The sequence below is a fragment of the Parus major genome, chromosome 9, assembly GCF_001522545.3.
Source record: "Parus major isolate Abel chromosome 9, Parus_major1.1, whole genome shotgun sequence".
Taxonomy (NCBI): Eukaryota; Metazoa; Chordata; class Aves; order Passeriformes; family Paridae; genus Parus; species Parus major.
In genome coordinates this window covers 23706251-23723640 of record NC_031778.1, presented here as the reverse complement: position 1 = coordinate 23723640, position 17390 = coordinate 23706251, and the positions used below count along the sequence as shown (strand labels likewise).

The 17390-nt window shown below is 42.0% G+C and overlaps 1 protein-coding gene across 1 annotated transcript in view; it reads left to right on the top strand.

Annotated features, from left to right (window-relative positions):
• Positions 1-17390, top strand: part of RSRC1 (arginine and serine rich coiled-coil 1) — a 98390-nt gene that overhangs the window by 54662 nt on the left and 26338 nt on the right. Inside the window, exon 7 of the mRNA XM_033516641.1 lies at positions 5241-5292. Coding sequence (XP_033372532.1) covers positions 5241-5292 — 52 coding nt within the window. The remainder of the gene's footprint in view (positions 1-5240; positions 5293-17390) is intronic.

Genomic DNA, 17390 nt, shown 5'->3' with positions numbered 1-17390 from the left:
ACTTAAAGTTCACTTTGATAAATGTAAGATGATTTTTTTTGGGAACAGGTGGATCTGGATCCAGTCAGGACACTCCTGCCATAGCCTGCTCCTGAGTGGTGTTGTTGATTAATTGTATCAGAGGAAAAAATAAGACTTAAATATAATTTTACCATCCAACCTTTTCAACAGATTTATGGGTGAAAATGCAGGGGTTTAATTCAGATAGTGCCAGATGTGCTTATTATGTTTCTGTGCTATTAATTCAGATCAGGGATTCTTCTCTGGGATTTTATTTTTCTGTTTTTAATGTGAAAATCATTCCTTTGTCAGTCTGGAATTTGCCACCCTCGGAGACTTACATAGGGAAAAGATGACAACTGCAAATTCTCAATCTTCTTTGGTTTTATTTTTATTTTAGTATTTTATTGTGTTGTGAAGTGTCTTCTTACACAAATAAGTACTTTCAGTTTCTTTGGTAATTATTTGTTTTAAGAGGATTTAATGGCAGGGAAGGGATTCTATGATAAACCTGTCCCACAATCTTTTCCAGGATTTGATCAAACTGATTAATTGTTGATTTTGATCAAACTCTGGCTGGCCTTGGGCTCCTTTGTTGCTCTGTCCTGTTGGGATTTGCTGGAAGTGGGATGGATAATATTCCAGGTGAATTATTCCTGATTTACAGAATAAATTCAGATGTAATTTTAGGTGTATCCCCTCTGTCCGATTTCTTCCTTGGCTCTTCCCATCGCTGACCCTTCAGTTCTCCTTTCTGCTGCCCACAAGCCCAAACCAGGATTTTCCTGAATCAGAGCTGTTTTTTGGGAATGCAGCAAGGCAGAGAAGTTCTCCCAGTGGGAATTGCATTTATCCCACTCTGGGCTGTCGTTACCACTCCAGCTGCTCAGGTATCCCAAAATACTGGATTTCCATTCCCACATCCCCCTTGCAGCTGGAACACCATTCCAGCTCCACAGGAGCAGGCAGGGATGCTCGGGAGAAGTGGGATTTGCCTTACACAGGACCTGGATCACAACCTTTGGCACTTCCATGAAAACAGGAGCTGCTCTTGCCAAGCCCCTGGATCCCCCACCCCTGGATGTGTGAGGGGTGATGGAATGGGCTCCTGTGATGTGGCTGTTTCTCCAGGGAACAACCACTTAGGCAAGCCCTGAATGGGATTTGGTTTCCTTTTACACCTCCCAGTGAATTCCATCCATGTAATACCAGAACCCCTGGATTTATCCCTGCTAAACAATTCCCTTCATCCCAACCACAACCTCTCTTAGCCCTCATTCCACTTGGGAATTTCTCTTGTATTCCCAGCCTTGCTGACTTTTATTTTTCCTGGAATTCATTCCAAAGATTTGCTGTAGGTTTCTGACCCACCTTGGAATTATTCCCAGTGGTTTTGGGCAGCCAGCTCCTCAGACAACTGGGGAATGTGTGTTTTGTTCACTCTTTTTCATGTTACTCTTCTCCTTAACCTTTTTTTTGAGCTCATCAGGCATTGGGAAAGGTCGGATAAACATCCCCAGGAAAGGGATGGGAGGCTGGAGTTAAAGCAGGAGGATGGATTTGTGCTCTGATGTGGAATTAAGTAGTGTTTATTTACTGACTCCTTGGGTATTGTTTGGATTTTGCTTTCTGGGAATTTTTTTTAAACTGGGATTTTACTATCTCCACTTGAATCCAGAGGAATTTGAACCCTGGGAAATGACATGGGAAGATCCACAGTGGATTTCATTTTCCATTTCCAATTTTCACCTGGAAATCAAACACAGAATTATAGTTTCAGAGAGCAGGTTTTCCTGGTTTGTATTCAAACCCCCCAAAATTGATCATCTTCACCAGGAGTTTGCTGGGCTTTTATCCTGATGTTTTAAAGCAAAAAAAGTCCTGTAGATAAATTTTACCCCAGCATTGTCAGGGATGAGCAGGAGCAGTGGAACCTGTCCATTTTTTGCTCATATCAGACATTTTCCACATCAAATTCCATAAAGATAAAAATTCAAGAAGGCAACATTGCCACTCAGAAATGCTGCAGTGTCATGAGCTGCTGGAATCCTGGGATAAAAGTTTTCCAGTGCTGCCAAGAGCCACATGCTCTGCTCCACAATATTCCCAGTGCCTGGCTCCAGCAGAAACTTGGACTCTCTTTATGAACTTCACCTTCCTCAAATTTTTTCCCTCTGTGTTCTCAAGTTTTCACTTCAGTATTGTTTCCTCTGTCAAGAACATTTGCCATTCATCCCAAACAGCAGGAATAATTTTAAAAATACATTCTAAAGCTGAATTAAAGTGTTCTAATCTATTAATTAATTGAGAAGCTGACTCTCCCCTGGAATGGAATATTTGGGAAGCCAACCATGGCTCTCCTGGAATTTCTGGAGCTGCCCATCACACTCAGCACTGGTTTCCTGCAGCTGTGAGTGACGAGCAAGTTGTGTGAGGATTTTTACACAAAATCCACCAAATTTCAAGTTGTGAGACTGGTTAAGTATATTTTTATTAAAATAACTGTTTATGAAAGGAGTAGTGTTGGAATGCAGTGGATGAACCTCAAAGAAATACAAGTTAAGGATGTGCTGCATCTTCATAAATCAGCTGCCATTAAAAATTGAATGCTCTAATCCAAGTTTTACTTAAATATTATAAAAGCTGTTATTAATCACAGGGGTATTTCTGGTGTCCTAGGGAATACCATCCTTTTCTGAACTGAGATTCCAGTGTCTCACCAGACACTTTTGGACACATGCAAAATTCATTGCTGGGGATGACCTCAGGTCATTTCACAGTGTGCTTGTTAAGGAATTTTAGGGAATTCCTCTCCTGCTTTTACAGTTAGTGGGCTCCTTCAGCAGCTGGCACTAGAAATACTTCTATTTTTCCTCCTTCTCTCTTTGAATTCTTTTCCTTCTGTGTTACACTTAAGACCATCAGGAAAGTACAAGGGTTTATTTTGCTCGACATCACTCTTGGTAATGTTTCCTCCACCAGTCATTTTACCATTTTGAAGTTTCCTGAGGGTCTTGCTGAATTTTTCCACTTAATGGTCCCCTAAATCAATACTGACCTCGGGTAGCTGCTTGTTCTCACACATCGCTCCCAGCTTGTTTCAGGCTCTAATTGTGGTTTTCAGCTGAAATCCTCTCTCTTTTTTTTTTTTTCTCCAAGTGCTGGCCTCATCCACCAGTTGGAGAGATGTTTTCTGGGGCCAAGCCAGTCACCTTTATTTCACAATCATTCTTTCACTCCTTGGTTAGGGCTTATTGATTGATGCCGAGGTGGCTGTGCCGAGTTCTCTGGCAGGAGAAGACGCCTGTGGAACACCTGGGGCGAGGGCAAAGGGGAAGCTGCCTCCAGAGCAACAGCCTGGGCTGCCCCAGTGGGATATTGCTGACTCAAAGAGGAATTTGGGTCTTCCCTCCCTTACATCAAGACACAACTCCATGGGGAGGAGTGGGAAAAGGTGTTTGGAGCTCCTCAGAGCAGCAGGATTGGCTGTGGAGTTGTGTTTAGTGCTGGAGTGACGTTTGTACAGCTGCTGTTGCTTCCCTTCTTCTCCTCTGGATCCTGCTTGGCATTGGATCTTTCATGGAATTCTTGTGGGTGTGGTGGTGCTGACACAAATATCCTTAAACTGCCAGTGGAACATCCTTCTTCACCCTAGGGGTGCTGAGCAGTGGTGGTGGTGTGGCCAGCAAGAAAAGATCCAGGGGGTTTTGGTTAATTATCTGTTCTGGATAATTGCTGCAGGAACAGGAAATGGTATTTTGAGATGCCAGAGCCCACCTGATGCATGAGCTGCACAAAGGCTTGGGCTGCTCATGTGCAGACGTGAGCACAGGTGGTGTTTGACACCAAACACTTTTCCTTCTCTGCTTGTCCTGCAAAATTTTGCCAAATCCAACTAATCCTGGTGGAGTTTTTTTTTAAATTTACTGTTGTCATGGAATGGAGAAAACCAAACCCAAGTAAAGCTTCTGTGAAACTGAACTGGGCAAGTTGGCTCTGGATAAAAAGCAGATCTTTCCCTTCCTCTCCTTCCTTTCCTCCTGTGACATACTTAAGATGCCAGAACAGATTGCAGTGATTAGTTCATGGCAAGAAGAAGAAATGGGAAGATAATTTATGATAAATTTCAATATATTTCTTGCTGCCACTGGGCTTAGTGGTCAGGTCTGATGGTAGGATCCATACTGCAGCTATAATAATAAATTCTGCCCAGTAATTCTGGGTTTATGGAAACAGCAAAAATCTGAACTAAAAATAACAGATCTCTGTACAAGCAAAATCTGGATCTTCATTTAAATCTCATTTTAATGCAGCATCTCTCCTATTGGAAGGAGCAGTGTTTAGAAATGGAATTGTTGTGTCATTGTCAGCCTCTCCTCAGTGCGGAGCATCCCAACCAGTTGGGACATTGACAGTAAAGAGCTCTGCCCAATTAAAACCACGGAATCCTGGAATGGTTTGGGTTGGAAGAGATCTTAAATCCCATCCCATCCCCAGCTGTGGGCAGGGACACCTCCCAATATCCCAGGCTGCTCCAAGCCCCAGTGTCCAGCCTGGCCTTGGACACTTCCAGGGATCCAGGACCAGCCCCAGCTTCTCTTGTCTTTATTTTCCTGTTTAAAATTCCCCATTGCAGGTGTTTAGGATCTTGAGAAGGGTTTCCTAAGCCTCAAAACCACCAAAAATTCCCGTCAGGTTTTGTTTGTACCTCCCAAACTTCTCAGACACTTCCAGAAATAATGAACTTCTGAACTCCGTGACAAATGGGGTTTGTGTCTCAATTCAGCTGCGGCGGCGTTGGAGTGGCTCCACGTTTAGAAACACATTGGACACAGTGCAGCATCACTGGGCCTCGTTAGCATAGCGGGGCCAGAGCCAGCACCGTGCTCCTCAAGCCAGCAGATGTGCAGCAATACCTTCAGGAGAGGGGAAAGTGGGAAGAATCACCGTATTAATCGCGTTAAACCCGGTTTTGGCGCGTTCCGTGTGGAACGGGGTCACCAGGAGCCGGGCGGGGTTCGGGGTCGGGGAGGAGCTGGGTGTGGCTCGGTCACCTCGTGGGGACAGTGTTTGGGGTCAGTCCTGATGATTGCTTTGACAATTCCTCCCTGGACACGATTCCAGTGTGGGAATCCCTCTGGCTGGCGGGTACGGAGTGGGGAGCTCTCGGAGGGTGGGAATGGTGGAGCTGGAGTGGGCAATGTCCAAGCAGCTGGGAGCTGATCCATCCTCTCTTGCAGACTCCTGCTGAACAGGCCAAAGCCAGGCTGCAGCTGGTGCTGGAGGCAGCTGGTGAGTAAATGAGAATCCTCAAAAATTGGCTTCATTTTTGTGCTGTCAGGTGGGATTTTATCCCTTTGTGTTTGGTGGATGCCGATCCCGTTCTCCGCAGTTCACTTAAATTTCAGGTGAAGATTAAATTGGTTTGCATCATCTTTGGCACTTAGTAAAGCCCTTTAAGGAAATAAAAATGAGCCATTTTTTACACTAAAACCTCATGTTTATCCTCTGGCTCCTGCTGCTACTGAAACTTCATTCTGTGCTCTCAAATATTTGGTTTTGTTTATTTTTTTTTTTCAATTTTCTTTATTTTTTAGCATTGTTCTAAATCAGTACATGTGTGTTATATATATTTTATTTTCCCCCCCCTCTGGAAGCTCTCTGTTGTGAGGAAGCTCCTCACATTGCTGATGTATTTTTTTTTTTTTCCCCCAAAATCCATCCAGCCTTTTGCATTGTCTCTCTTCCAATACATTCCTTGTTCTCCAGAACTTTTAATAAATCTTTGAAGCATGTAATTATGAAATGGATGTGACAGCCCTGACCTCAAAAGCACAATTTGTGTATTCTGCTGCCATCGATCACATCTCATTTTTTAATTTCACACCTGGGAGATGTACAAAAGATAACTGGGGGTTGTAGATCATCGTGACCTGGGCTCCAAAATTTTCCAAAGCTTATCAAAGGTCTGTGACATTATTAAATTTAAATATCCACCATTCAGGGCTGGATTTTAGATTGAAGCTGCAAGTTGTTCATAAGGAACAAAAGAGATTTAATATTTTTGTGTCTCTTACAATCCTAAATACAGAATTAAGTTCTTTCCTGGCTTTATTTAAGTCTTGGTCATCCCAGGCATTTATGAGATCATCCCCCATCTTCTTCCCCAAGTCCTGTAATCAGTCAATTGCTTTTAATTTTTATTTAATTGCTGTGAGAAGAGGTTGGGAATGTTGATAAATGTTGTTTCAATATATTTTTGTGTTTACTCCTTGTAAAATCAGCACCTTTTAGTCTTCAAACTTAAATTTATGCTGAGCATAAATTTATATATAAATAAATGACCCAGCAGCTTTTTGAGGAGTTGAGGATCAGCAGGTTCATTGCTGTTGTGGTGATGTTCTATTTGAATAATTGAAATTAACTCTGTACTCAGTAATGGTGAGTGGAGCTGTCCTTGGTGTGCTCAGGGCTCTGTACAGGCTCCATCCCAAACTTGGGAATGAACTCCTGGAATATCTGTGCTCTTTATAGGGATTGCTCCAGTCCCACTGAGGGGAATGAGAAGATGTGCTGTATTCCCAGTGGATTATCCATGGATCTGCTGGGAAAGACACGCTGCTCCTCTGTGGTTTGGACAAACAAACCAAGGGCTCCAAACCACTGTAGGACATTGGGGACAGTCCCTTCCTGCTCCATCCCTGCTGACATCACAGAATCCTGGAATGGTTTGGGCTGGAAGGGACCTCAAAGCCCACCCAGTGCCCCCCTGCCATGGCAGGGACACCTCCCACTGTCCCAAACCCTTCCAGGCCTTGGGCACTTCCAGGGATCCAGGGGCAGCCACAGCTTCTCTAGAATTCCTTGTCTTTATTACTGTGTCTGAATTTCCTTGTGGAGATATTTAGGATCTTGAGAAAATCTGCTTTTAGGATTTAACCTAGATATTATTTTAGGAAATAGAAACTGCTTTCTCTGAAAGGCAGAAATCAGCAAGTAGTAAAATAGGCTCTTATTACTGAGGATTCTTTTTTTCCTGGTGTATTTGGAGATGGGAATTGTGACTCTGGTGTCTCATTATGAGAGCAGGTAAAATAAAAAATACTCACCTGTGTCGGTGTGGGAGGTGGGTAAGATGGCCATTTTTATATGTAGGTAATACAGTGCTGAGAAGGTTTTTTTTTTCCAAGTCCTGCATTCATACTGACTTCATTAAATATTTTTTCTTTTTAATGTCAGTATTTTGTTCTCATTAAGCAGGGCAATATTGGGAACACTTTAATTCTCGAGGCAACCGAGTTTTGATTTATAAAACACTTCATTCCTCAGAAGTTGTTGGTCCCAGCTATAAATTCATATTTGAATTATTTATTGAATAAGATTTCTTAATATTGAGGTGCCAGGGAGCCTTTTTAGGCTCCTCTGACAACCTCCCACAAGTCGCCGTGCCCGAGCAGATGTTAAGCAGGCAATAGTTGAATGTTAATTTGGAGAGGGTGGGATGTTTAAGCCCATCTGAAGTATGTTCCATGTGGGCCTTCCAGACTGAGCGACAATGCTTTGTCTCTTGGGAGAATTTCCAAGCTAAACCTCTTTCTTTTCGTCGCTCTATATGGACTCTCTCAAGTCAGTATAAAGCAGATCATCCCTGGGCTAAAGCTCTCCAGCTTTTGTTAGCGGGCTCTGTAGGGCTGTAATTAGGCCTCCTGGCAGGCCCTGCCGGCCAGTTAATGGTCATATGGAGTTTTTCTGAGGCAGACTGGCTTTGTGTAAATCCTTGCTCGGCATCTCCTTCTGGGTCACTTCCTACCAGGCCGGGGCTTTGTGCCGCTGCCCCACGGGCGGACGGGGAGCAGCGTCCCCTGACCAGCGCCGGCTCCGGGAGCGCCGCACAATCCACCCGGATAATCCCCAGTGTAAACAGAGGATTTAGCTCAGCTTCTGTCACTTACAGTTGCCAAACCACTTGGGTGTCTGTGATTCCTTTCCCAGACTTCATTACCCAGGGACAGAGAAGACCCTGAGCTGGGGGTTTGTGTTGAACGTGGCTCCCGGCGTTGATTTTAGGGAGAAGTTTGCGCCGTTCCAAACCTTAAATCCCGAGCTTAGGGCAAACCTCAGAGCCCAAAAGCTGCTTAATGCGTGCTGTAAATTATCTGGCACCTGTGCTTTCTCAGAAAGGTTAAAATATGGATGAATATTCCCAAAATGTCAATAAATTCCTATGAAATAGCACAGGGATGTTTCAAACTATCGATGCTGCTGCCTCTTCCAAAGGGCTCCGAGAGCTTTTCCATGGTGCTAAGCAGAAATTTCTTACTCTCCATATAAAGACGATGACAAAAGGCAATTGATCTGGATTTTCAAAGGTCTAGAGTTGAAATAAGTGACTGATCTATTTTTGGGATCTGCATTTCAATCTCTGGCTGAAAGAGCAGTCAAGAATAGGGCGTTCCGTGCAAAGAATTCGCCGGAGTTTATTTAAAGGAAACTTCGGGACCGAGGCACTGAATGTGAGGTGATGAAAATGGGGGAATACAAATCCCAAACATTCACCATTTATCAGATCCAATTCTGGATATTGGATATTTGACTCATTATCTTTGAATTATGCTATCAGATCGCTGCCTTTAATTTTGCACCCTGCATCTTTATTGCATTTTACATATTCCTCAAAGAGAAAACCACGGAATGCAATGAGTACTTCGGCCTTAACTGTGGTAAATACAAATGTTTTATCATTCTGATTGCTTTTTTTTTTTTAAATCTACCCATTCTACCAGAAGTTATTGAGGAGAAAAAGCCTGATTTGCACTCAGTGCCTGGTAAATATAGGCAAATATTCTCTGCTTTTGGGTATCAAAATGGCTCATAACAGATGTGGCTGAAAGGACCACATACGTAGACTGTATGATTTTAGTCTGGTGGAACTAATAGGATCACTTGCTACTTTATAGTTTCTTGCTTTTCTTTTTCTTTAATAAAAACTGTTTAGTTAAATAGGTTGGCCTCTATTTTGCTCTTTTCTAGCTATGCAAAGCAGTCGGGCGGGCAGGTGGCAACAAGTATGAAAAATTTCCTTTTATTGGGGCTTCTTTTCAACTGCCAAATTTATCAAATGTTTATGGATTTCTCGTTTTGATGATGGTTTTCTTTCAGTTTTCTTATTTGTGCTCTTTCCACTGAGAACTCGCTGGCTTTAATTTGAATTTCTAATTATGCAATGAATTTTAGAAGGGTGGATAACATGTGCTGTTATATATGCACAAAGGATGAAATAATACTTGAAATATTTTACTTGTTCTGTGAAAATTTAAAGCAGGCTTTAAAAATAATTCTTGCCCCAGAAATTGCAAGGATTTGAACTTTTAGCAGGCTTTAAAGTTCTCAATATTGAAAAAAGGATGAGTTAAGTTGCTGTGTAGGTTTGATTTAATATAAAATTCTAAATTTTATCAATTATTTATCAATTAAAAATTCTAAAATTTTTATCAATTTCAAATATTTGTTTTGAATCATGGCTATTGACACTTTAGATAATTGAATTTTACTCGTGTTTATATAAAAATCTCTATTTGGAGAGCAAAGGTGTCATCCTTGAATCATGTTTTCTCTTTCTGACAAATGTGGAGGGAGGTGCTACAAAGGGTTTTGAGGGTGTTTTGTGCAGCATTTCCTGAACCCCCATCAAGGAGAGGAATTTTCATCCCCAGTGAGTCCTCACCAGTCTGGGAAGTTTGTTCTGCTCCCTGTGTCAAAGGAAAATAAACTGGAATTACACTGGAGCCTCCACAGTGATTGCTCAAACACCTTCTCTTTATGTCCTGCTCTAGGGCACCTGAGAATCCAGAATCCCAGACTGGTTTGGGGTGTAAGGAACCCTAAATCCCATCCCATTCCCAGCCATGGCAGGGACACCTCCCACTGTCCCAGGTGCTCCAGCCCCAATGTCCAGCCTGGCCTTGGGCATTCCAGGGATCCAGGGATCCACAGCTGCTCTGGGAATTCCATCCCAGCCCCTTCCCACCCTCCCAGGGAACAATTCCTGCCCAGGATCCCATCCAGCCCTGGGAGCCATTCCCTGTGTCCTGTCCCTCCATCCCTTGTCCCCAGTCCCTCTCCAGCTCTCCTGGAGCCCCTTCAGGCCCTGGAGGAGCTCTGAGCTCTCCCTGGAGCTTCTCCTCTCCTGGCTCCATAGGGAGGTTTATCCTGTTCCTGAACACCAGCTCATTTAAGAAATCCATCTAATTATGGAACTAATGAACCCACTTTTTAGGTCAACTGCTGATTCCTGCTCAGCAGATTTTGGTGTCAAAACCCATCTCAGTGACATCAGCAGGAGAAAGAGCACTTGGAAAAGCTCTGAGCGATAGAGGAATTAAACAATTCATTTGAAATTCAAGAAGGTTTGCATTAGGAGAAGTAGCTACTTTTTATATTATGTATTTGATGGCAATTTCAGATGTTTTAAGACTGAATTTCAGAAAATTCAGGAAGTATTTGAGCTCACCTGGGTGCTCCACACCAATGAGCTTCATAGCCAAGCTGGACAGAGACACATTTCTTCAGCCATTCCTTGCCCCTGAGCTCTTGGCAAAGCTTCATCCTCTCATAGAGTTCCAAAAAAAAATAAGAATTTCTGCTCAAAAAGTGAAAACTGTAGAAAAAAGGGTCATTACTCCAATTAATTGATTTTTTTTAACATATTAATGGTGTTATCTTTACAAAATATGCAATTTCTGAAGTGCTGCTGGCTTGTGGCAAAGTAAACATTTGGATAATAGTAATTAATTAAATAAATTAAATTAATTTGCAGGATTGCTAAAAAGTAACAACATTTTAATTGAATGTAGGTAGAGAATAGATGTGTTTGAAATTAAATAATTCACTTTTGCAATGTACAATATCATTCTGTTGGTGTCTAAAAGCTGTTCACTTCAGGGACCTCTTTTAGGTTCTTACAAGAGACTAAAAAAAAATTGCTTTGAACCATTTTTGTAGAATATCAATTTGTTTTTAGAGTAAGAAGCCAATGAGGAGTTGCAGGGATGCCATAATATAAACCAGAGCCTGTAAGTAGAATTTAGAGGAACTTTATTAATTAATGAACATTTATCACCTTCAGAAATAATTTCTAAAGCTTTTAAAATTTCTTTTTTTTCTGATAGATTTTTATCCAAGGTCTTTTTTTCTGTGGCACCAAAAGTATCTCAGGCTTACATGGTGCCTAATGGGTTTCAGTAATATTGCAGCATATGGGATCCAGGATTTTGATGCAAATCTCTGTGCTAATTATGTGCAGATGAATCTTGCAGGCCTGCTATTGATCTGCAGTCAAAGACAATTTTTCAGTTAGCTGAAGTTTTATATCAATTCATATTTAGCAACTTTGCTGTAATTTAATTATCCACTGGTTTGGCTGTGCAAACCATATGTGGTCGTGGGGCTCGTTTGTTTTCAGCAAGTCTTTAGGGAAATGTTATTTCTTAATATTGATGGGGGTATATTTAATTCTCATGTTTTACATGATCTGTCACAGCCTCCTCTCTGTCCAGCTGCCCTCTGTGGGCCCTGGTCATCCAAGAATTCCCAGGAATTCCCAGGAATTCCCAGGAATGGGTGTCCAGGAGCTTTTTTCTGGCAGTTTCCCATGTGCATCTTCGGAGGTTTAGATTTTTTACAAGTGAAAGTGGAGAGTGTTTTTATCCATGGATATCAATTCCAGTGGTGGATTTTATAGCCTGAATGCCCAGAAAAAAGATTTTAAATTGCCCCATCTGCTCTGGCTGCTGGGCTCCTGTTGGTGTTCTGGTGTTTGGGACTTCTCGAATTTCCACATGGGAAGTGTGCTGGAATCATCTTGCTGAAAGGAACCTGTGATTAGATTAGATTAAATTAAATTAATTACAATTCCCAGTGAGGGTGGGGAGACCCAAGCTGCCCAGAGGAGCTGTGGCTGCCCCTGGATCCCTGGAAGTGTCCAAGGGGATACCAGGGCTTGGAGCAGCCTGGGACAGTGGGAGGTGTCCCTGCCATGGCAGGAGGTGGCACTGGCTGAGCTTTAGAGTCCCTTCCAACCCAAATGATTTCATCATTTTCTTAAAATATTTCCAGGAAGTAGAAACAAAGCCCTGCTGGTTTTGTGCTTTTCCCGTTCCTCCTTTCAGGAAAACCTGGAATGGCAGCACAGGAGTTCAGCAGTCACCCAGCACCTCGTTCTGTGCCTGCACCATCTCCTTGGAACTCCTATATATTCATTTTTTCAGGGGCACTATTTAATATGGGTAATAACCCCCCGTGTTTTAGTTATTGAAAGCCCATTTATCACAACTTTATTAAACATGGAGAACTAAGTGTGCCAGTTTGGCCAAGTGCTTTCACTCGCTCGTGTTCTCTTTGTTGCCCCAAATGAATGAAATTAGAACAAACAATCTCAGAGTCATTTGTAATCAAGCGCTGATTAATGGACTTTGGTTTCACAGCCATTATTCATTCAAGAACACCTGATATCTTTCCCATAAACAAATCGTGTTTGTCCAAATTAAGAAATTAAATGAAGCATTTGATGAGTTTATGATTGACCCTTCCAACTCGGAGCCCATTAGTCAACGTCGTTATCATGCAAAAGCGCCTGACTAATGTGCTGGCTGAATGTGCTGTGTGGATTTATTATGATTTCTGATTAATGCCTGCTGCAAGCCAAACCACGGGATTGTAATAATTCCTTGATTTTCATTTGAGCTCTTGCTGAAGATTTTCATCTGTGATGAAATGCATTCGTGTCCCATTAGATTTAGAGATGATTATGAGGTGTCGGCCGAATAAATCTTAGTGTGGAGCAGAGGGTGCTTGGCAAGGACCTTTGCAGTCGTGGTGGGCTTTTTATAAGGCTGCTGCCTGTCATTAACGGGGATTTTTGGGTGGTTTAAGGGGAGTTCTCGGGCCTTGCAAATGTGAGGGGGTCATAGAGGTTGGTAGGAACAAGATCCCCAGCTTATTTTTAAAAGTGAAACATTTCTCCTCATACCTAATAGACTGATAAGAAAATTTTCTTCAATTTTTTTTTGTTGTTTACATACTTTTACTCTACGAATATTTAATATCTGCTATTTTCTAAAGTATTTTTTTGGGAGTGTTTGGTGACTTGGAAAGGACTTTATAGAATGTTTTCTGCTGAAATTACACTCTTGAAAAGCAGACGTCAAACTTCTGTAATAGTAAGTTTTACCACTCCTCCAAATGTGAAGCGAGGCGAGTTCACTCTGAATTAAATCTGCATTAAATGCTTTGAGCCCTGTTGCCACAAGCCCATTAAAGAATCCACTGGAAAGGCAGAACAGCATTGTTAGTAAAGACAGCAGTAATGGAAACTCGTGTCCTTTGCCAATCTCTCATATTGATCACCCCAGCAAGGAAAAAAGAAGTGTTTCAAAACACAGCTTATGTGAAAAATCAAATTAGGTGCCTTTATAGCAGATCCTCCCTTTAATTCCAGTTCTGTTTCTCTTCTCTGTGGCTGCACTGTGATTTATTATTGAAGATTTCTGAGCTGCTTTGTTTAAGCCATCGTGTATCCCCTTATGTTCTTAAAATACCCACTAAAACTATTTAATCACAGAAGTTTCTTAAAGGTTTTGAGCATTTTGTGCTGCTGATCTTAAGCCCTTGGAGAGTTTTCGCTGGGAAATGTGAATGGTTTTATAGCAAGGAGCCTTTTTGAGCAAGAGGAAATTGTGATTGCATTGGGCAGGGCTTGGAGCAGCCTGGGACAGTGGGAGGTGTCCCTGTCCCTGGAAGGGGATGGGAATGGATGGGCTTTAAGGTCCTTTCCAACCCCAACCATCCTGGGATTCTCTGCAGCTCTGGCTTTGCCTCCTGCGCGTTCCGAACCTGCAGCAGCGCTGGAGTTGTGGCTGGATTTTCAGGTCTGAAGGGTGGGTAAAGCTGAGGGGAGAAAGGAAATAAGTTATGGAAGAGCACATGGAATTCCAGACTGGTTTGGGTGGGAAGAGACCTTAAATCCCATCCAGTGCCACCCCTGCCATGACCAGGTCCCCTTCCATGGAGCAGGCCGCTCCTTGGCCTCCTCCAGGGCTGGGCCAGTCTAGTGAGAAATACATTCATTTTACTCAATCTCAGTATTACCTTTTGGCCTGTGCCATTCCCAGGTTTCCCTTCAGTACAGACTGACATTTAAAAGCTTTTTTCCAAGCTTGTTCCCAAGATTTTTGTGCCTTTTCTCAGCCTGGCTGTCCCCCGTTGGCCCTGCTTGGCTGTGCCTCTGGGCCTTGTTGATTATTGACATTTTATTCCAAGGCTTTGCCTCCTGATAAACCAGGCTGTGCTCCCCAGCAGATAAATGTCCACATTCAGCTGGTGCAGGTGATTATGTGGGGCTGCCACCAAAGAAACCCTAAAGCATCCTATTAGCAGGGCCTGAGCCTCGGAATAAAGGCGCCAATTACGGAGCACTCCCGAGCCCTCCCGTGACATTAATGGTGTCTTTATAACCTTTTTAACTTCTGCTGCCTCTGACAGAGCACCACAATCACAGCCATGGCTTTGCCCTTGGCAAGCAAAACCTCATTTGGAGAGGATAATAAGTATTTACTATTTAGATGGCTGGCAATAAAATTTCTCTGAATGAGATTTTACTGAGAAAACGCAAACTGATTCAATTACTTCCTTTAATGGACTGGGGAGACCTGTAATAACAGCTTGTGGAAGCTTCAAGTCTCATGTTTAGCTTTTTTTTCTTTCCTTTTTGGGTGGTTGTTGTTGTTGTTATGATTTTTTTGGTGTGAAAATACAAACTTGATTCTTTTTCCAAGTAGAAATTATATCATGGAATCATGAAGGTTGGAAAATATCTAAAAAACTCCAAGATGTTCAAGTCCATTTTCACTGGAAAACTTAATCCAACTTTCCCCTGCATGTCCCATGATATTTTTCTAGACTTAAAAGTGGATAAAAATCTCAAATGTTGATAGTGTTATAGCAGCAAAGAGTGTTGGGAATCCCTAAATATCCTTACAGAGAATTCCTGTCATCTGGCCTTAGGGTGGAATGGGATGTCAGTTATGTCCTAAAAACATATTTCTTGTAAATCCATGGAGCATCCATTTCCTCTCAAAGTAATGTAGAACACAAGTGCTTTAATAGCTGGGGTGTGCCAGCATTTCCCAGGTGATTTGGAATATTTAGGATTATTCCTAAATCCCTATTATTGGGATTTAGGGGAAAGTCCTCTTAAGGACAGGTATGAGAACCAGTTACTGAAAGTTTTTGGGTTTCTTGTATTTGTAAGCAAAAAAGCAGCTTGTGAGACTGATCTGCAAACCTTTCTTTATTCTCTATCTTAAAACCAGCTGCATATTAAAGAAGTAAAATCATCCTGATCCATGTTTTAAAGAATACTTCATTTCAGTCTGGATCCAGGATGGGTCTACAAATTTTGGGAGTCCCTGAATGTGTGTCTATACCAGACCACCAATTCCTTTATTTTCATTCATTTGGAGAATTCCATGTTGTTGCTGAGATAAAATTAATTGAAATTGCATGAATCCATATCATTTTATTTTATGTTAAAATATTTCTGTACGTGCATATCTCACGATTTACCAACTTCACTGCTTTACTCCTCTTATCCCCCAGCACTGATGTGGGATTTTTTTCTCTCTTTTTTTTGGAATTTTTTAATAATTTCAGGAGATCTGTGTTTGTGGCAATAGGGGAGCACCAGGGACACCACCAAACTTCATTAGTGCAGCTCTGGAAGAAGACACAGGATAATATTTCCTTCTCTTTTTAACCATCAGTCACTGTACGGGGCCACTGCGCCAACAAATTCATAACCTCCTCTGTATTTGATTTTAAAAAAATAAACTCAACCAACTTTTGCTTTCCCCAGTTCAATAACTCCCTAGAAATGTGCTTTTATACAGTGTAGCTCATACAATCCTGCACGGGCTTATAAATTGAAATCCCACTTTTTTTGGACGTTCCCGCCTGGATGACTGATGGCTGTGTGGATTTGCCATAAAATTTTAATTATGACAGAGTTATGAATCACTGCTCTCGCTGGTTAAAGTGTTAAAAAACGATGGGTTTGTTGTTTATTAAACTTGGGAGGGTGGAGGAAGAAAATGTTAAAGGTTTGGAGTTGTGTGGGCTGGATCCTGAGCTCGGGTGTTTCCTCAGGAGCAGCCCTGGGGCTGATTTTGGATGTGCCCTTCCCTCCCTGGGTGCTGCTGCTTCCCAGGGTGACAAATTCCATTAATTTTATTTCTTGGAGCATCCTGTGGGTGTCCTGGGCAGGGTTTAGAACCATCCCATCCCTCGGGATTGGGGCTTTGGCTGTCACTGCAGGAACAGCGGAGCAGTCCCACTCCGGGAGCACGGGGATATAAAACCAAGGTGTTCACACAGAAACACCAAATATTTATAAAATATTAAGGAGCTAGAACCAGAGTTGTGTAAAACATTCAGCATAGCACAGTTTTTATTAAAAGTGTCAGGTTTTGTTACCAATAGCTGTGTGTTTCATTCCCTTAGAAGATCGCAACACTTGGTATTTCCCAATTTTATTATTATTATTTCCCAATTTATTATTATTATTATTACTATACTTATTATTAATAACAGTATTATTACTACTATTATTATTATTATTTTATTCATTTATTTAGTAATTATTTTTTGTTGTTATTATTTCCCAATTTCCTGAATTTTAGGCAGGCAGCACCTGATGTATTTGGCACGTGAGACATCGCTTTAAACGACCCCACTTTGACTTTTTCTGCCTTAAAATCAGCTTTATTTGCCTTCCCCTTTTCCAGGCAGACAGAGGAACAGCTTGGAGTGGTTGCAGGGCTCCAATCCCGTGGGAATGATCCAGGCTGGGCTTTTCAGGGATGTGCTGCACAACAGGTTGGTGCCATTTGGGCACGAGCAGGGAGAACACCTGAGGGAATAGGGGATGAATGAGGGGAGTGGGGGCCCATTAGTGCTGCCCACTCCTGCCACAGGCTGGGATAGGCCTAAATGAGTTTTAAAGGACAAAGCTGGGGGATTAGAAAGTCCTTTATGGTTTGATCCGTGTGGAATTGGGCCTGGTAACAAGGAACGTCTCTGTTGCACTGTAAACCGAGGGGAAAAAATTCCCAAATTTAAAATACTTGGCATTTATATTATAATTCAGGAGTAGCGTCTCATTTTTCTTTCTTGTGGATGTGAAATGTTGTTTGACAGCATATTCTGTTTGCAATTATTCATATTTAAATATTTTAGTCACCTGTTATGTAAAGAAACTTTTAGCAACAACATAAATAATTCTTGGAAGTTGGACTGGATGGCCTTGAAGGTCTTTTCCAACCTTAATGATTCTGTTA